Consider the following 20908-nt stretch of genomic DNA (forward strand, 5'->3'; position numbering starts at 1 on the left):
GGGATGATGGGAGTGCTGCTCCTCCTCCTCTGGCAGCACTGACTCCTGCCTGGGATGATGGGAGTGCTGCTCCTCCTCCTCTGGCAGCACTGACTCCTGCCTGGGATGATGGGAGTGCTCCTCCTCCTCCTCCTCCTCTGGCAGCACTGACTCCTGCCTGGGATGATGGGAGTGCTGCTCCTCCTCCTCTGGCAGCACTGACTCCTGCCTGGGATGATGGGAGTGCTCCTCCTCCTCCTCCTCCTCTGGCAGCACTGACTCCTGCCTGGGATGATGGGAGTGCTGCTCCTCCTTCCTCTACTTCCATCCTCGCAGTCTTCTCTGCACCGCAGCCGGGAGCAGAAGCGTTAACCGCCCAGCTGCTCCGGGCCGTTAACCCTTTCGCTGCTGCAGCCCTCACTCCGGTCTGTATCACATCCTCCCAAACCGAAGCCTTGTTTACACGAGGAGCAGAAGAGAAAAAAAAAAAACAAGCTCACCGCCCCGCAAGGAGTTAAGCCCGGCCGCCCCAGCTGACAGTCAGCTGATCGCCGGTGATTGACAGCTCCCCCCTCCCTCCTTCTCCTTCTTTTAAAGTTTCTATACTATTATGCTAATGAGGCCCGGGGATCCGCGCTCCCATTGGCCCGCCGTCTCCCGAGCGTTCGCCATTGGGCCGGTGACGTCAGAGCGGCTATAAAACGCAGCCTAGCTTTTAAAGTGAATGATCCTTGAAAATCCCCGGTCTTCCTGACAGCGTTCTCCCCTCTCCGGCTCCGGTCTTCTATTTCTGGGACTTCTTTTACCAAAAATCAAAAAAACTTCTGAAGATGATTTGTTAAAGAGAACCCCCTTTAAGAAAAAAAAAACCCCCAAACTTGTGGACTGCCCGGGGATGTGCACCGGGATTAGCGCCGGGGGGCCCTACTGATCGGCGCAGGCTTCTGAGCGACGTTCTGGGGGCAACGCTACCAAGCTGGCTCACCCAGCGGCGCCTGTCCCTAGCAGCCAGCCGAGCAGCCTGGCGTCCCCTCTGCAGCCCCTGTGGAGGACTGTGCCCGGCAGCGGCAGGAGGATGGCATCTGAGCTGGCAATGAGCTCGTCCGACCTGCCCACCAGTCCCCTGGCCATGGAATATGTTAATGACTTCGATCTGATGAAGTTTGAAGTGAAAAAGGAACCGGTGGAGACCGATCGCATCATCAGCCAGTGCGGACGCCTGATCGCCGGGGGATCGCTGTCTTCCACCCCGATGAGCACGCCCTGCAGCTCGGTGCCCCCTTCCCCTAGCTTCTCAGCCCCCAGCCCCAGCTCTGGGAGTGATCAGAAGAGCCACCTGGAAGACTATTACTGGATGACCGGCTATCCCCAGCAGATCAACCCGGAGGCTTTGGGCTTCAGCCCCGAGGACGCTGTAGAAGCGCTGATCAGCAGCAGCGGTACTACACAGCAGCAGCACCAGCAGCAGCAGCACCAGCAGCAGCAGCACCAACAGCAGCAGCACCAACAGCAGCAGCTCCAGGGCTACGATGGCTTTGCCAGGGGGCAGCAGTACGGATCCTCTGCTGGGATGCCCGGGGAAGACATGGGCTCTGCAGCTGCGGTGGTCTCTGCAGTCATAGCAGCTGCTGCAGCAGGGGGTGGCCACCACCACCATCACCACCACCACCATCCTGGAGGAGCACCCGGGGTGCAGCCTGCAGGAGGAGGTGGCGGTGGAGGAAGCAGCAGCTCCCCAGCCTCTTCTTCATCATCAGTGGTCGGGGGTCTGCACCAACCACCCCACCACCACCATCACCACCACCACCACCTGCACTTTGACGATCGCTTCTCGGATGAGCAGCTGGTCACCATGTCGGTGAGGGAGCTGAACCGACAGCTGAGGGGGGTGAGCAAGGAGGAGGTGATCCGGCTGAAGCAGAAGAGGAGGACCCTGAAGAACAGAGGGTATGCACAGTCCTGCAGGTTCAAGAGGGTGCAGCAGAGGCACGTCCTGGAGTCCGAGAAGAACCAGCTGCTGCAGCAGGTGGAGCACCTCAAGCAGGAGATCTCCAGGCTTCTCCGGGAGAGGGACGCCTACAAGGAGAAGTATGAGAAGCTTCTGGGAAGTGGCTTCAGAGAAAACGGATCCACCAACAGTGACAACCCTTCCTCTCCGGAGTATTTCATGTAAGTGTCACCTCCTGACATTCACTTTTTCTTTCCTGCTCCAAACTTGTACCACCCAACTACTCTAGTTTAGGAGACATGCTATCCCACCTTCACAGAAAATGCTACCCAACTAATTGTAGCCTTTGTTAAGGGGCATGCCACTTAACCCATGTTATTCCAGGGGAATGCTTCCAGACATACCTGAGCTTGGAGTTCCCCATTAGCCTTTGACCTAGAATATAGAAGTAGTTGTCATCTAACTCAAACCTTGTTTTGGTGTCTTGGTGGCCAGGATTCGCCACTCCACTTGAGCCTGTTAGGACTTACCTAAGGATTTACTAGTTAGGACATGCCACCCTTTTCACACTAGACTTTTGTTCTTGGTAGAGAACATGCCACCCAACTGACTTATGGACCTAGTATAAATATGTCACTCAATTATAGACATTCCATCAAACCCATCGAGTATGGGAAGTTTGTAGTAGGACAGGTCACCTTATTTGAGTAAAAGGGGACTTACCTGAGGCTTTACTAGTTAGATCATGCCAACCTTCTCACACTATCATTTTGGTCTCGATAGAGAAACATGCCACCCAACTATAGACATTCCAGCAAATCCATTAAGCATGGAAAGTTATTAGGAGGACAGGTCACCTTCTTTGGAGAGATGGGGTTTTACCTGAGGCTTTACTAGTTAGGATATGTGACCTTTCTCACACTAAACTTTGGGTACCCAACTGTCTGTGGACCTAGGAGAAACATGCCACTCAATTATAGACATTCCAGCAAACCCATTAAGCATGGGACTTTGTTTAGGATGACAGGTCACGTTCTTTGGAGACAAGGGTCTTTATATGACATGGGGACCAAGGCAGAAGTAACACAACCTACTTCCAGTAGGCATGTCTCTTTTTAAGAAGGATCTTATACCACCTCATTCACACCAGATCAGTGTTCTTGATAGGACTTGCCACACCAATCACATCACTAGCTTGTTCCAAGTTTCCACATTTTCCCTTTTCTCTCTACTTTTCGCAACTTTCTATGCCCTCATCCTTGCCATGTGAGCGGGGTGAGGGCCCTTTGATAAGTCTTACCAACTTTTTACTTTATTTTATGCCGTATGGTAGCCTATAAAATGTGTAATCAAATAGATACGTTCCATCCTCCTGTCTTTGGTGGACTGGTTGAGGGCACTTACTTATAAGCTTGGCCATACATTGGGCTTTCTAAAAAATTGGATATCCTTACCATTCATGTATCTAAATAATCTGTTCTGCCCACAATAGACCCACTTATTTATTAGGATTTGTCTCAAAAGATGAGACTGATTGAGCGTGATGGTGGGAAGACATCTCCAAGGACGTCCAAGACTTCAGATGGTCCTTCAAACCATTTGTACTTGATCACTATGACCCATCCCATGTATGTCCAACTTTACTGGTTAGATTTCCTAAAACAACCCCTTCCTTTTGTAGGAAAGTTAGAGAATCCCTTTACCCATGGTTTTCATTTTCCATCCCTCATAGTCTTGGGTTGACATTGTGTGTGTGATGCATTTTATGTCATTAAGCATGTCGAAGAGTTTTCCCATGCATTTGTATTCTGCACCCTATGCTATTACATTTTATATTACTTTGCTCCTTGGTGCGCAAAGTGATACGGAGAAGTTATATTCCATCACTCCCATGCGAGAAAAAAAAAAGTGCCAAAAAAATGGCCTACACCTTGGTATTCATAGTGGAGGAACCTTGGAAGAACTTGACTTTAAACTGAAGCTTTTCGATGTGCGGCACTACAGTCTTTTCTACTAGTAGTGGCCAATATTATATTGCTACTTTATGGTTATATGGTTTGTGTAGGTGCCGTAGAAGATTGTGGGGGGGTCGTCTGGAGGAATTTTGACATAATATGGGAGATATGGACCATGCATGAACTTCTCCGATCACTTTGTTCGCCCATGCTTGCCTTGCACCCATGAAACGAAAAAAAAAAAAAGCACTATGCACTCATATGAAGACTGCACTTTGAAATTTATCATCCACTTTACGCTTCCTATTTGTTTTGTTTTTAAGGTCATGAGTTTATGGGCTTGCGGTGTCAAAGCCAGAGCGAAAAACAGAGAATTGTTGCCATCCCGAGTTCTTCATATGAGCTTGCAATAAACAAAAAACAAAAAAAAACACAAAAAAATGTGAATTTTTAGAACTATCTCGCTGAATTCATCCGTTTTTACAGACAAACAAAAATATATATAAGAGGAGATGGCGATGATGATGATGATGATGATGATGATATAAAGCAACCTGCCAAAATGAAGCCTGCATCAAACTTCATATGACTTTATGGCCCAAAATGAATGAGACTGGTCCGCCATTAAAAAAAAAAAAAAATCCCATACTCATCTCATGCATTACGCTTGCTGTTGTGTCTTGGCAACAAAGAACTGTAATTGTTATAAGACTTTATGGATAAAAAAAAAAGAGACATTATATTAATAAGAAGGCCTTGCATGCTGGACATGTACGGTATAATTATTATTATTATTTTTTTTTTTTTTTTTTAATTTTTGCTTGGAAAAATAAAAACGGACTTCTGGAAAATATGGCATGACTTTCATTTTTTTTTTTTTTTATTTTTTTTTTAATGTTCCGTCATCACTTTTTTTGAGCTGCCGGCAAAAAAAAAAAGTGCAACCTCTCCGTTTCCCCCCCCTTTTAATAAAGTTTGCATCCGCTGTAAGAAAAGAAAAAAAAAAAAAAAGAAACAGAAACTGCTTTTGGGAAAAAAAAAAAAAAATGCAAAAAAACGTCAATTTTTATTATTTTATTATTATTAATATTATTATTATTTCGATGCACTGATTGCTTTTTTTTTTTCCTTCCAAGGGTTGACAGAATGGAATTTCATTATGTAAATGTGTAAAAAAAAAAATTGTAAAAAAAAAAAGAAATGTCTCCGTAACTAGTCTTGGGACTAAATGCTGTGAGCTGATAATTCGATTATATTTTTTAAGCGGGGGAGGGGAAAAAATGAAAAAATGCACCCTTTTTTTTTGCATTTGGTTTCTATCAGATGTTGAATGCTATGGGGTTTTGTTCCTTTTTTTTTTTTTTTTTTTTTTTTTAATATCTATGTCTATTGCCCAGTTACAATGTATCCAACACTTTCTGCAATGTCCTAGATTCATTGGGATGGAACATTTTTGGGGATGATTGATGCACTAAGTAGTTGTCTGTTCTTGTGATGTTCTAGGGTTAGAAACCGCTGTAGGATTATTTTATTATTATTTTATATTTTTTTTTTTTAATTTTATTTTTTTAAACTTGCAACTTAAACCCATAGCTTTACCGCTGACTGTATTGGAAAACCGAAGGCGCTGAAAGGGTTAAGCAGCACCCATTAAGTGTTTTAGGGGAGCGTTTTATTTCCATTAAAAAGTCGATTTTTTTTTTATTTTATTTTATTTTTATTATTATTTTCTCAGAATCGAAGTATTTGGGACTGAATTGCACTAAGATGTAACCTGCAAGCATATAAGACACATGCAAAAAAATAAAAATAAAAAAAATGCTAATACATAATGTATGCAGTTAGAAACGAGAAGAAAAAAAACGGCATTACTGCACAGCTATGAAACAATGCAGTTTTTTTTGTTTTTTTTAATTTACAGTATACTATTGTGGTGCAGAACTGGATTTTCTGTAGTTTCACAACATTTCTCAAGTCTTAAAAGTCAATAACCAGGAAATAAAAAGAAAAATATTATTATTATCAGGGACTGATACCTATGTCTTTTACATATAGTTATTACCATAATAGATTTTTAAATATGTTGTTTTTATTTTTTTTTTTGTTTCCTATCTATATTTTGCTGTGCAAAATTTTGTTTTCTATTTTGAGTTACTAACGACCTGTGTTGTATTTTGTGCTCTTGTCATTTCACTTCTATGGTCATATCAAAAGACAAAAAAAAAACAAAAAAAAAAAACGAAAATAATCTACAATAATAAACTGCAGTTTTTGATTCTGTACTTGGCTTGGTCGTGTGTTTTTCTGCAGGAGGTGGAGACAAAAATATATCAAGTGTCCTAGGTAGGATGCAATATATTTTGGTTTGGAAGACACATTTTGTTTGTTTATTTATTTTTTTATATGTTGATTTGGAGGTTACATTTTATTTGTTTATTTTTTTTATATGTTGATTTGTAAGTTACATTTTATTTCTTTATTTTGTATTTTTTTTATATGTTGATTTGGAAGTTACATTTTATTTCTTTATTTTGTATTTTTTTTTATATGTTGATTTGGAAGTTACATTTTGTTTGTTTTTTATTTATTTTTTTATACTTTGATTTGGAAATTTCCATTTTATTTGTCTTTCTTTTTATGTTGTCATTTGGGCGTTTACATTTTATTTTTTTCTTTATTCTATATCCTTTTTCTCTTGGTCTCATTTGCTCCTAGTTAACACTTTGCACCAGTCTTGTCATTTTTTACCCATTCTCCTGACTTTACCTTGGTGCTCGACGTACGATACCATTTATTTATTTTTTTTTTAATTAAATGTATTTTTTCCATAAAAAAATAAATATAAAATCCGTTAATCAGCCATGTGTGTGCATCTGTAGGGTAAGTGACGATTTTTTCTTTTTTTTGCCAGTAGATAGAATATCCAGTGACAGCCTCTTAATTGCAATAGTAATTAGTGTCATGATCACCTATCAATCTACTGACGTCTCCGAGCTTCCTGAAGAATGGTTTGGCCTCCATATTTGCTGTGTGTAGATATTGGCTCTACTGCATTAGATCATCCTTGAGGATCTGTAAACCACAGCAGTGGCCATTGGTCCCAGATTTGACCCCGGAGCCGATGACCTTTGACACTTGACCCTTTGTAGTAGGCCGTTGTTTGGATAATGATTGCTAATCCATATAACTAGTTAATTTGACCTCATATCATAGTAAATCTTTAATCGAAGCATCTACAGTCACAGGCCGAAGTACTAGATGGGATACATAAAATATAAAATTATATGTATATATTAAATTGGGGCAGCAAGGGTTAAATATCGTAGTGTCGCTTCATCTGCTCCCGGGTTGTAAAAAAAATTCTCATAATCCACATTTTTCTTGGCGCACATAGAAGGGGGATTTAATGCGGCATCGTTAACCCCTGTATGGCCTGGAATGGATCCATTCACCAAATATTCGGTAATTTGCCCGCTTCCCCCATCATCTCACCGGCTAGGATGGGTTTGTAATCACTTATCTTAAAGTCCTTAGAATTGTAAAAAAAAAATGCCTGTTCTTGCATTTAACCCTTTAAAACGCACACACGGGTATTTCTAGGGCCGCCATTGATTTTGGGGTGGGGCGGGAGGGTGGCGGTTTCCCGTCAAATCTTATAAAGTCTTCTTTTATTAACGAAGAATCAGCCCTGGGGAATATATCCAGGCCTGTAGGGGAATCCAAGTATCTATTGTGCTTAAAAAAAAAAACCAAAACAAGCCCTGGTTATACGTTGATGTAGCAGAGCCGAGGATGCAGAATCTGCAGTGAGCATTCACTGCCCGCCAACTCGTCTCTGCTATATCTCCATAGATGAATGGATTCTGTCCAGTCGTCCCAGCAGAGGACACCGCGTCTTCAATGACAAAACGGAAGATACTCGGTGTCCTCCACGATCCGTACCGACGCACGCTGTTTAATTCAAGTGCCGGGATTGTCATTTAAAGAAATGGGATCGATATGATTATATAGGAATGTATTTACCCATTTCCAAATTGTCACCTTGTCCTAAGGTCCATAGAATAATATAGGGAAGGAGATTCAGTCAATTAACTGTTTCCTGTGCGCCAGTGTCTCCATAGGGGCCCTCGTCTTCATATATATTCGCAAGAAGCAGAAAATCATTTTTGCATAGGACTGCATGCACAGGGATTTTATTTTTTTTGGCAAGCATCCCCATACTGATGAATGGAGCTGTTTCAGAAGTTTCATCACCGGATCTGCCTCTTGTTACTTTATGCCTCTTGTTACTTTATGCCTCTTGTGACTTTATGCGTCTTGTCACTTTATGCCTCTTGTCACTTTATGCCTCTTGTCACTTTATACCTCTTGTGACTTTTTTTGCCTCTTGTCACTTTATGCCTCTTGTGACTTTTTTTGCCTCTTGTGACTTTTTTTTGCCTCTTGTGACTTTTTTTGCCTCTTGTGACTTTTTTTGCCTCTTGTGACTTTATGCCTGTTGTGTCTTTATGCCTCATGTGCCTTTTTTTTGCCTCTTGTGTCTTTTTGCCTCTTGTCACTTTATGCCTCTTGTGACTTTATGCTTCATGTGACTTTTTTTTGCCTCTTGTGACTTTTTTTCCCTCTTGAGACTTTAAGCCTATTGTGACTTTATGCCTCTTGAGACTTTACCCTTACGATTTCAGCTCCGAAGTGCAGTTTTTTTTCTCTTTCATAGACAGGAGATACCAAGCAGGTGTAACAACATGGTTTAATATTCGCTCGCGTATTCGACACATAATAGGTTTAACATCAACATGAGAACGCCTTTTGAAAATATTCCGCAAAGACATCTGTTACTTACCACAATATTTCGTCTGTAGCGTTTTATCCTTTGATGTCAAATCATTCATAATATTCGAGCAATGATATCCTTGAACGCAAATGGAGTATCAGATAATTCTCCCCCCCTTGTTTCCTGTACTGGGTTAGTAAATTATGTATAGGGTACATTAGAATTATCTTTTGTAAATGCCACAGATTGATATCCTCTAAGTCAAGCGTAATTGGAAAGGAAATCCTTTTATTTTTTTTACTTTTTTTTTTTTTTTTTACAGAAAATACCATAGCTTTAAAGTTTTTAATTTTAACTCCTATGAAGCAAACACCTGCAGAGAAAAAGCCTGGAGAGCATCCAAGTTTATGCCACAGAAATAACATTTCTTATTTATTTTGTGCAAATAAGACATATTTCTGTGCAGCTGCCGGGCAACTTTTTAAGAAACTGGAGAGTGGAAAAAAACAACACTTTTTTTTTAAATTTTTTGCAATTTTATATTCATAAAAAAAAATTGTTAAAATACTTTATTTTTTTATATATATTAAATAAATATATATATTTTTTATTTATTTAGCGTAAGAAACCAAATATGTATATATTATTTTTAAATTATTTTTTTTTTACTTTTTTGCTATAAAAAATCTAATAAAGAATAAAATATATATATATTTTTAAATGAGATTTTATTACTTTTTAAATTATTTTTTGTGTTAAAAAATCTAGTTAAAATATACACAGGGTATATATTTATATATTTTTTTAGATTTTTTTTACTTTTTGGTGATAAGAAATGTAATAAAAAATATATACCGAGTTTTTCCTTTTTTGTGATAAATAGTCGGATAAAAAATAAAAAATATATTTATATGTACATATATTTTTATTTTTTTGTTTATTTTTTTATTTTTTGAAGAAATCTAATATATATATATATATATCCACGTATATTTTTTATCACATTTTTAACACAAAAAAAGCCAAGAAATAAAATACATCATAACTTAGAGAAATGAAATAATTAATTATTTAATTTATTATTTTACATAGACACCTGTGTATAGTAGCCATAAATTAATCCAATATCTATTTTATACAGGGAAGCTTCTGTTCGACCCAGAGATAAATATTAATCAGATGACATGCAATGTGCAAAGAAATATGTAGCTGCCGACAGTCAGGTTGCTCAATGCTTCATTCAATGCTCACCCTCAATCCTCTATCTGATATATATATATATATTGTACATGATTACTCTTATAAATTCATTACAAAAATTGATAAGCAAATACATACGTCGACCTCCCCCCTCCTCTGGTGAGGAGTTCTCATTTACATAACTAACGCTGTATGGTCGACCTAGAGAAGCGTGATTTACAACAAGTGCTCTTGTTGCATGGAAATAAGAGCTGGTGGTGGATCATAGCGGAGGATAATCGGAATACCTGCACTCAGGTGAATTATCCACTACATCATAAAAAAAATAATAATCAAAAAATAAAAATAATATATATATATATATATATATATATATATATATGTAATGACTATTATTTGTAATATTATTATTTATTATCTTTTTATGTTATATTTATCTTATTTTTAACTCTACAATAGAAAAAAAGTAGTAGACTGTCCATCTCCCATTTCTTGGGTAAAGTCATTATACAGTGTATTCTCGAACTCAAGGCTAAGTCATGACTTTTATGCCAGCCAGTGGGTAGATTTCCTTTTTCTTGTATTATTTATTATAATTTTTTTACACATTTATGTTCTTTTCAATATATGTCACCCAAGAAACCCCATGGTAGGAACCAGGAGATTGGGGTCATGTCATTGTCTTGGCCTAGTACGCGCCAAAACTTCCTACAGCCAAAGTCCAAAAACTTACATTAAAAGTTCAAAAAAGTTTTTAAAAAAATGATCCCCTCCGCTTTCTCCAATGTGTGTATCAAGTGTCCATAGCACAAGTTCTAATATAATGGATTACACCGATTTCTCTAGAGAGAGGGAAGACGTCTGCCATGTTTGATCTGGATGGTATTGTACAGTTAATGCTAAAAACTAATATAAGATTGCAATTATTTTTTTAAAAAGGGGGCATGTAGCGTGAAGCGTGATGATGATATGACCTACTTTATGGTTTCCATTGGTGAAAACAGGTATAATCATATATTTCACAGTACTGTATACAATATGCTAGCATTATATTTTACAGGTGGGCCTCACTGTTTATCCAAAGTCCCAGAGCTAGCATACATATATATATATATATATATATATATATATATATACATAAATATATAAATATTTTTGTATATGTTGTCATCTCATCTTAAGTGTATATATATATATATATATATGTATATACTAGCTGAAGAGCCTGGCGCTGCCCGGGCATAGTAACTGTGGTTAGTTATAACAAATTATAATTATCCTCCATCCCACAGTCCCGTGCCCATATACCCATCATACTTATCCACCATCCCATAGGCCCGTGCCCATATACCCATCATACATATCCTCCATCCCATAGTCGAGTGCCCATATACCATCACACATCCTCCATCCCATAGTCCCATGCCCACATACCCATCATACATATTCTCCATCCCATAGTCCCATGCCCATATACCCATCATACATATCCTCCATCCCATAGTCCCGTGCCCATATACCCATCATACATATCCTCCATCCCATAGTCCCGTGCCCATATACCGGTCATACATATCCTCCATCCCATAGTCCAGTGCCCATATACCCATCATACATATCCTCTATCCCATAGTCCCATGCCCATATACCCGTCATACATATCCTCCATCCCATAGTCTAGTGCCCATATACCCATCACACATCCTCCATCCCATAGTCCCGTGCCCATATACCCGTCATACATATCCTCCATCCCATAGTCCAGGGCTCATATACCCATCACACATCCTCCATCCCATAGTCAACCGTTATGACATCATAATTAAGGGCGGGGCTTGATACACACACACACACTTTTTCCCCATTATGTAGATAGGGGCAAAATTGTTTGGTGAATTGGAACGCGCGGGGTTAAAATTTCACCTCACAACATAGCTTAGGACGCTCTCAGGGTCCAGACGTGTGACTGTGCCAAATTTTGTGGCTGTAGCTGCGACGGTGCGGATGCCTATCCCGGACACACACACACATACACACATACTGTACATACATACACACACTTGAGCTTTATATATTAGATATATATATATAGATATGAAATAAAAAAATATAAAAAATATTTATATGTATAAATATATATATATACACACACACACATATATATATATATATATAATTGTGTTCAGATATTTTTTTCATTTTTTTGTTTATTATTATTCATTATAAAATTAAATATAAAACATGTATGTATATAAAAATATATTTTTATATATATATATATAAATATATATGTTGTATTATATATAAATATGTTCATATATATTTTACTCCATGTATTATTTATTCTAAAAATAGAACAAATATTAAAAAATATTTATATATTGAAAAAATATATATATTTATATATATATATATATATATCGTACATATATATGTAGGCCTCTTTTTTAATTTACGTACTAGGCGTTCTCAAGTATTTCTTCATACCATTAGCGTGATTTTCATCTAAAAAGGAAACGAGGGTTAACACTACACCCTGGCATTGGGCCTTGGGACCACATAGCTGTAGCTTAATCAGTAAATCACATTTCCTCTTAGTCTAGGGTTGCTGACTATGTAGGGGTATATATATATATATATATACGGTATATATAGATACACACCCAAGTGTACACATGTGTGTGTATATATATATATATATATATATATATATATTATATAATACACGGTATATAAATACACACACATATTGTAAATATATAAATATAGATATACACACACGTATACAAATATATATATATATATATCCTCTTTTTCCATTGCAGGAAAACGAGCCAAAACTTAGTGTAAGCAGAATGTAGCAGCTGATGAGATTTTCGGCAGGCAGGTCGGCAAGGTGTCTCCCCCCTGTTTAATGATCCGGTGCCCTTTCTTTGGATTGTCCTCACCGTCAGGCTGGCAGCGCACAGGTTGGCGAGGTCGCGCCGTCACACACTAAAGAGCACATATGTGTCTTGATAATTACTCACCTGCAGACAACTTTCTCTCATCATTTCAGAAGGAAAAGTGACGTCTTTACCGCTGATCCCTTCTTCAGAAATTGTATTATTTTTTTGGTATTTTTTTTATTCTTCTCATCCATTTGCAATCACCCTTTTACTTTTCTCGTTCTATAGATCCGTGTCAAATTTAATTGCGCCAACGTTTTATGTACGGGGGCTGGCTAGTTGGAGCACATTATTTCTCCTAACAAGAAATTTACTTTTATTGGCACGCGATAATAAAACGGAGAAGGTTACCGCGAATATTTTAATGAAATTATTTTATTATTTCGAATTTTATCACTTACCGCTTATACAGAAAAATAAAAGTCCGTTCACGGTGAAATGGTTGGACGAGGTTGTTTTTTTTTTTTTCGGAGTTGCAATAAGTGACTCAACAATGGAGGAGAAATGTGAAAATATTTATTTATTTTTTTTAATTTATTTAATTACTTAATATTTATTCATTAATTTTCTCGTAATTAATAACAACCTGAAAATAATTTGATATATATTTAATTTTTAATATTTAATTTTCTCGTATTAACAACATGACATTTTTTTAATTTAATTATTTAATATTTATTATTTATGTAATAATTAATAATGTGAAAATATATATATTTTTCATTAATTTAATGATTTCTTATTTATTGTTGAATTTTTTTGTAATTATTAACAACGTGAAAATATTTATTTATTTTTTATTTATTTAATGATTCAATATTTATCGTTTAATTTCACATTAACATTAACTAGTAAAATTCCGGCAAGCTTCTAAAATATCTTCACGTGATCTAGAAATATAGATTGATGCATATAGTATAAAGCCTTTAGTAAACGCATAAAACAAGGATATGTTTATGTCTTGGCCTGCCGTTGAGGTGGTATATAGTCAGTATGGTCATATAAAATTTTTATTTTTTATTTTTTGCAAGCTGATAACCCCTTAACCCCTTCACCCCAATTCAGTTTTCCATTTTTCGCTTTCGAAATTGTAAAACTGTTTTTTTTGTTTGACACTTAATCATGTCTTCAGAACTTTGCTGGAAGGTTGGAATTCCAAAACAATCCGGAAATGTTGCATGTCGGATTATTGGAATTTTTCTTTGAGTTTCTTTGGATCTGATGTTGACCGCATGTGTCCCAAAGTCGTCAGACAATTCGACAAATTGAATTCTGGGAGCCTCTGCAACCTGTTTTTAAGGACAGGGGTGGAATTCAATTAACCCTGCCCTCTATTAGTATAAGCTGGATATGCTCTTAATGTCTTCCAAAATCGTTTTTTTGGATTTCTTTTCTACAAGATGCAAATTATATCTACCGTTTCTCTTATTATGTTCCCTTCGAAAGGTTTCCGGATTTAGCCCTTATTAGGAGATGCGTGGCTTCCCGAGAAATGCTTTGCAAGCCTAATTCTTGCACCTAGTCTACGTCATCCGGTTGAGACGTAGACCCAAATATTCCCTTGTTTAACCCTTCGGTTCTTGGTGCCTCGCAGGCAGTAAAAGCGCACCATGAAATGAGGAGAGAGGTATATGATGACTTGTTAATTAAGTGCCTGATGCTGACTAGCTTCAGTTGGGGAATAGCGAATCTCGGGAGGAACATTGCAAGGAAATAACATCTTCCAGAGAGTGTTTGGATAGGATGGGAAGGTAATCGTCTCTATTCAGTCTTTCATGCCACCTATTTGCTTTTCTTCCCCCCTCCAAAGGCCTGTAATCTGATTCAGTATATAATGAAGTTACGGTATCAAGCCGAGAATGAGATGATCTTAGATCTGGAGGATGCGGGAAAGGAATGTGGACAGTGAAGACAGCTCCATGGCAAGATCATGTTTGGTAGTAGATCCATAGAGCAGCTCCTCTTGTTGCCCCCAGAAGACTTCCATCAAAGACTTCTTAGTGCCCTGATCTGCACAAACGAGGGAGGCAAGAACCTCAAAATGACTAGTTACAGTGTAGGCTTCTTTTTTTAGGGTATGGTGAGAGTTTGGAGAAGACTCCGATTTGGCTAAGTATCCTTAGTCATTCACTTATAAGGGAGCTATCTTTCATTGGTGGCAGCTTTTTTCTTCTTGGACAATAGATAGTTTGCATATCTATTCCTCAGGAAGAATTGCCTGGCCTACAAGGTTAAAGAGGTTGTCAAATACTGTAATACTGATGTCAATGCCTGATCGGCTGGGATCTGACACCAGGCACCACTGCCGATCAGGTGTTATCAGTGGCCGGTTGGAAGTAGTCAATAGCCGAGCTGCTCCGTTTACTTGTAGTGGCCGGGGTTTGGTACTGGACATCCTCTTTTTCAAAGTGATAGAAGGTGGATGTGCTGTACCCTCCATCAGAAGATTGCCGGCCCCGCAAGTGAACACTTCCATTCGGCGGCAGTGACACTAATAACAGCTGATCGTTGGGGGTGCGGGGCGTCGGTCCCTGGCCAATCACACACTGATGACCTATCCTAAGGATAGGTCATCAGTGTAAAAGGAGTGGACAACCTCTTTAATTTCCCACAATGATTTTTTTTTTGCAGCGAAAAAAATGGCACCTCTTGCAGCTGTAGGATTTATCGAAATATACCCATTGCGCTTTTTTCTTTAACTCTGACTTATTAAAATCCACGACATAACCATTTTTCTTGCGCTTACGCTCAGTTTTTCAGTGCAGTTTTTCCCCATAGATTTGCATTAGATGTGGAAAGTCCGCAGGTAAAAAAACGAAACAGAGTTTCGTCAAAGCCGTATATGCCAGCAAGTATCAAAAACACAGCAGCTTTATATAAAGCATGACACATCAAAAAGAGATAAAACACACAAGGTTAAAAATGGATGTGAAAAAACCCCGCAAGTAACTGAATTTACCAGAAAGGTACAGAAAATCTGTAATATCAAAAACTCAGCAAATACTCATCGTGGGAACGTAGGCTTAGTCTCCCTATGGCAGCTGTTGGTGTCGGCAAGATTCCAGCGTTTATCCCAATCGTAAAAGCAATGTCCACTTTGCATTTTGTTGGAAAGGTTTCCTGACAATAAGTTGTGCAAATAGCGTCCGCTAGTGGGGAACCCAGTGAGGTTATATTTTCCTGCAGTGCCTCTAAAGGAGAAATGAGGGATTACACTGTTACTATTGATACCAGTGGACTGTCCATATTTATTCTATCATCCAGAGTGACACTCCTCTCCAATCCAATTAGGATGTGGGTCCTGAAAAGTGGTCTTTTAGCTGTTTTTACTGATAAACTCTTTCAGGTAGTACTGAAAGACTTGGTAAAATTTGGTCTATGTCAACAAGAAGGGTTTGTCCATAAGCTTGTTTGACATTCTTCAGTATAAACTTTAGTCAAATTGTTGCCTATTGGTGAATGTTCTTTGTTTTTTTCATCGGTCTTCGACTCGGTCTCGAGCCATGATGACCTGATGGATGAACGCTCTGTAGAAAGATCGGTCTTGTACAAGACTAGATACGTCCACCAGGATCTTGTCTGCCGGTATCTTGATTGTATCAAGCCATCGGGTTGCTGGCCTTCCTCTTTGCCTTGTTCCTTCTATTCTCCAGACTATGATGTCCTAATTCAGTGTTTGCTCTTTTCGTACAATGTATCCAAAGTAGGCAAGTCATGCCTAGCTGATTCTTGCTTTGAGTGACATGTCTGGCTTGATTTGTTCCAAAATTGATTTGCTTGTTCTTCTTACCATCCATGGTATTGATAACATCCTTCTCCAACACCACATTTCGAAGTTCTCAATTCTTCTTCTGTCTTGTTTGTCTTGCGTTTTTCTACCCAACTTGGAAAATATTTTTTTTTTATCTCAAAATGTTGGGTATAATGTTTTTATTTAGTCCCTGGAAACATGGCATTTTTTTATTGGATCATAGGTTCCTCAAAGACTGATAGATAACAATGGGTCACACCAATGTTCAACCAGACACTGGATATTTTGTGGAGGTTGCTGGGTTCCCATTTCAAAATTTGAGAGTGAAGAAAGTTTGTCATTTCTCAGTAGAATAGTTAGTCCAGACTAAGGGTCCCGTTTCACTTACCGATGCACCAGCGATCCCGACAATGATACGACCTGGTAAGAATCGCTGGTGCGTCCCTAAATGGTCGCTAGTAAGCTGTCAAACAGGCAGATCTCTTCAGCGACACAGCAACCATCCAGCAATCCTCGGCGGTCGTTGGTACCTTGTCACACAGCTGCTATTCTGACGACTCCTGCCTGCGTCCCTGAGTTCTGCGTCGCCAGCGAGGTTGCTCGTCAGGTCAAACATAGCGATGCGCGCTGGCCAGTGGGACACCGACGACGAAAAAATGGCCCAGGACATTAGAACGCGATCAACAATATCCAGCGCGGGGGGGGGGGGGCGGTCGCAACTGCGTGTCACATATAGCGAGATCGCTGTTGCTTAACAAAATCGGTGACGCATCAGCAATCTCGCTATTTGAGACAGGGGCTTAAGTCTAGTCTAGTCTGAACAGACCAGTGGTAGTGACTTCTAGCATTTAAGGTTGTCCTACAAATTTGTCATCACTTATGTTTATACTTACTTGGAAGGGGTTGCCTGTGGTCCTTTTACTGACTTGTAACTCTGATGACTTCCTCACAGTTTACACTAAGAGCATACAATGTTTGAAATTAATTTCTGACATTAAAGAACTTCCAGAAAAACTGGGATATGTCTTCATTTTCTTCAGCATTTCTTAATAATTTCCCAGTCTCCAGTTGAGAGATCATAGGGGTCTGATGCATTGAACAGATGTGAATCCAGATGTATGGGGGCAGCGAAGGCAGCTGGCAAATCAGCTCCGCTAACAAGTGTTGACTACAACGTATATACAGTGGAAATAATAAAAGCAGAAATGGATACTGTTACCAAGCTGCAATCTACAGGGACAGCAGAGCTTACTCGATCCAGCACAGCAGAGAAAAATGCATTGTATCAGTAATTAACACATTATGACCATCTATCTAAAGAGTTATCAAAGTCATCTGCAAAAATGGTTAGCAATGTTTTACACCTCCTTCCCCACCCTTCATTCAAGGCCCCATTTTCTTTTGCATTGTCAAAACAAACCATCATCTCAGGGTGTAAAATTAGTATTCCGGTCCTGAAAATGAAAGAGACTCTCACTACTAATATTTTTTTATAAAGCAGTGGAGCTGCTTTGTTACATTTGTTATCATTTTAGACTTTTTTTTTCATAGGCATAAGTTACTTGGACGCTTCGTGATTGACGCGCGTCGGGGCGTAGCTTATTCCTTCCCTTTGTTGATCAACTTACACTACTAATATTCCCCATATGATATAATAATCACATGTAACGGCAAATAACGCCTTAAGAAAGAGGATTAAAAAGAGTCACCAAATCTCAGAGTGCAGTGACAACCCGCAGAAAAAGTTATGGTGCAACGAAATAACAGAAAGTCTTGTCTGTAGCTTTAGAGCTACTGCCTGACAATGATTTGTTGTTATTTTTTGCTGTTTTATTATTATTATTATTATTAGTTTTATTATTTCCACTTTAAATCTTAAATATTTCTGATTCATACCGAAATATACAGTACTATACTCTCACCTGGGATAATCCTCCATCCACACATTTTGGAAAAGGCTCACACCTTTCTTCTTTTACCCCCCACGTCTCTTTCTTCTCTCTTTCTCCTCTTTTTGCATTTTCTGAGTGGATTTTAGAGATAAAAAGGAAAATAAACAGATTTGTTGGCAGATCCTAATAATTTCTATTTATTTCAAATTTGGGTATTGGAATCCAGATCTATTAATGTAAGGTCAGGGACAGAACATGTCACATTCATTTCTTTCTTTGGGATGTTATAAGTCTATCGCTGCCAGACCTTCGTTATTCAGATCTACTGAGTCCACAGGTAGCAAAGATTTTATGTACGATACATCATTTTTAATTGTATATTTAGATGACCCACGCCCCCTTTCATTTCTCTTTCATCCCTCTGCTACCTCTCTTTTTTATATTTCTTTCTTTCACCACTCTCTTTCTATCATTCTTTCTGTTTTTCTTTCTTTCGTTCTTTCTTTATTTCCTTTTCTTTCTATTTTTTCCTTCCGTCTTTCTTCCTTTCTTTTTTCTTTCTTTCTCTTTCTTTCTTTCCTTCCTTCCTTCTTTTCTTCTCTCTTTCTCTTCCTTTCTTTTTTCTTCTTTCTTTCTTTTTATCTATCTATCTATCTATCTATCTATCTCTCTGTCTTTTATCCATCTTTCTTTTTTCTTTCTATCTTCCTCTCTATCTATCTATATATCTATCTATCTGTCTATCTTTTTTCCATCTTTCTTTCTTTTTTCCCTATTTCTTTCTTTCTTTCTTTCTTTCTTTCTTTCCTTCTTTCTCCCTCTTTTCTATGTATTTCTTCTTTCTTTCCATCTTGCTCTTTCTTTATTTCTGTTTTCCTTTATCTCAACCTTACATCTACCTATCTATCTATCTATCTATCTATCTATCTATCTATCTACTCTTTTATTCATCCATCCATCCATCCATCCTTCCATCTTTCTTTCTTTCTTTCTTTCCTTCCTTCCTTCTTTCTCCCTCTTTTCTATTTATTTCTTCTTTCTTTCGATCTTCCTCTTTCTTTATTTCTGTTTTCCTTTATCTCATCCTTCCTTCCATCTATCTATCTATCTATCTATCTATCTACTATTTTATCCATTCATCTTTCTTTCCTTCCTTCTTTCCTTCTTTCTCCCTCTTTTCTATTTATTTCTTCTTTCTTTCCATCTTCCTCTTCCTTTCTGTTTTCCTTTATCTCATCCTTCCTTCCTTCTATCTATCTATCTATCTACTCTTTCAGATTCAGTGATTTTACTTCTACGCAAAAAATTGATCAGTGTTTTGTATCAGATTTTCTTCAGTCTTTGATCAGTGTCGCTTTTCATTCATTTTTTTCTTACACACAACAAAAAAAATGATGAAGGTTTCTCAAGTCTCTCCCGTCGAACAGTCAGGGAAAAATCGACGGCACACGGATGTCATCCTAGAGCTGCACAGACCCATAGACGTACATTTGCGAGTGCTATCAGTGAGACGGATCAGAATTTGGACATGTCTTTGCGTTTTGGTGTGGACCATTCAGTCTGCAAAAAAAAACTGCAATAGGTACAAGCTCTATCCATGAAAATATCGGATACAACCCATATGTGAAAACTGATGTCTGAATGACCCCCTAAGCATATATTTGTTTCACAATTATATTAGCTGCCTATACAACCACAGTGCAGATATGGTTCATTGTAGGAGAACACACCTTAACTGCACTATGGTCATTGGAAAATAATAATGTATGCTGCTTTGGCACTTATATTGGGAGATCATTCTTGTGTATATGCCTAATGAACTTTGAAGTGTAACTGAATTTTGGGAAAAATTTTGACATGTCCTAGAAACTCTTCAAAAGTTTCGATTAGTAGTGGCCCTGGGGCTGAAAACCTCATTGATTACTGAAACGAAGGAGCAGAATCATTTACCCAACAAAACTGAAGACAGGGTTAAGGTATAGTCTAGGAATCCACCTCTAGTCTGGAAGAAGAGCTACGTTTGACTGAGCCATTCTCTTCCTTGACTGAGCCCTTCCCCTCCTTGACTGAACCCTTCCCCTCCTTGACTGAGCCCTTTTCCACTTTGACTAAGCCCTTCTTTCTCCTTGATTGAACCCTTCTCCACCTTGACTGAGACATTCTCTTCATTGACTGAGCCCTTCCCCTCCTTGACTGAGCCCTTCCCCTCCTTGACTGAGCCCTTTTCCACTTCGACTAAGCCCTTCTTTCTCCTTGATTGAACCCTTCTCCACCTTGACTGAGACCTTCTCTTCCTTGACTGAGCCCTTCCCCTCCTTGACTGAGCCCTTCCCCTCCTTGACAGAGCCCTTTTCCACTTTGACTAAGCCCCTCTTTCTCCTTTATTGAACCCTTCTCCACCTTGACTGAGCCCTTCTTTTCCTTGACTGAGCCCTTCTCCTTGACTGAACCCTTCTTTTCC

The 20908-nt window shown here is 38.6% G+C and overlaps 1 protein-coding gene across 2 annotated transcripts in view; it reads left to right on the forward strand.

Moving 5' to 3' along the window:
- Positions 1 to 605: 605 nt before the first annotated feature.
- Positions 606 to 20908, forward strand: part of MAF (MAF bZIP transcription factor) — a 63186-nt gene continuing 42883 nt past the window's right edge. Inside the window, exons 1-2 of one of the 2 annotated variants that reach the window (XM_073582627.1) lie at positions 688 to 2148; positions 4206 to 6164. In XM_073582627.1, the coding sequence (XP_073438728.1) occupies positions 1055 to 2148; positions 4206 to 4212 (1101 nt within the window). In that variant the 5' untranslated portion in view covers positions 688 to 1054 and the 3' untranslated portion in view covers positions 4213 to 6164. Of the gene's footprint in view, positions 2149 to 4205; positions 6165 to 20908 lie in introns of those variants that run through there. The other variant, XM_073582621.1, reaches the window with a different exon arrangement.

The sequence above is a fragment of the Dendrobates tinctorius genome, unplaced genomic scaffold (assembly GCF_039654945.1).
Source record: "Dendrobates tinctorius isolate UK_male_01 unplaced genomic scaffold, ASM3965494v1 ptg000009l, whole genome shotgun sequence".
Taxonomy (NCBI): Eukaryota; Metazoa; Chordata; class Amphibia; order Anura; family Dendrobatidae; genus Dendrobates; species Dendrobates tinctorius.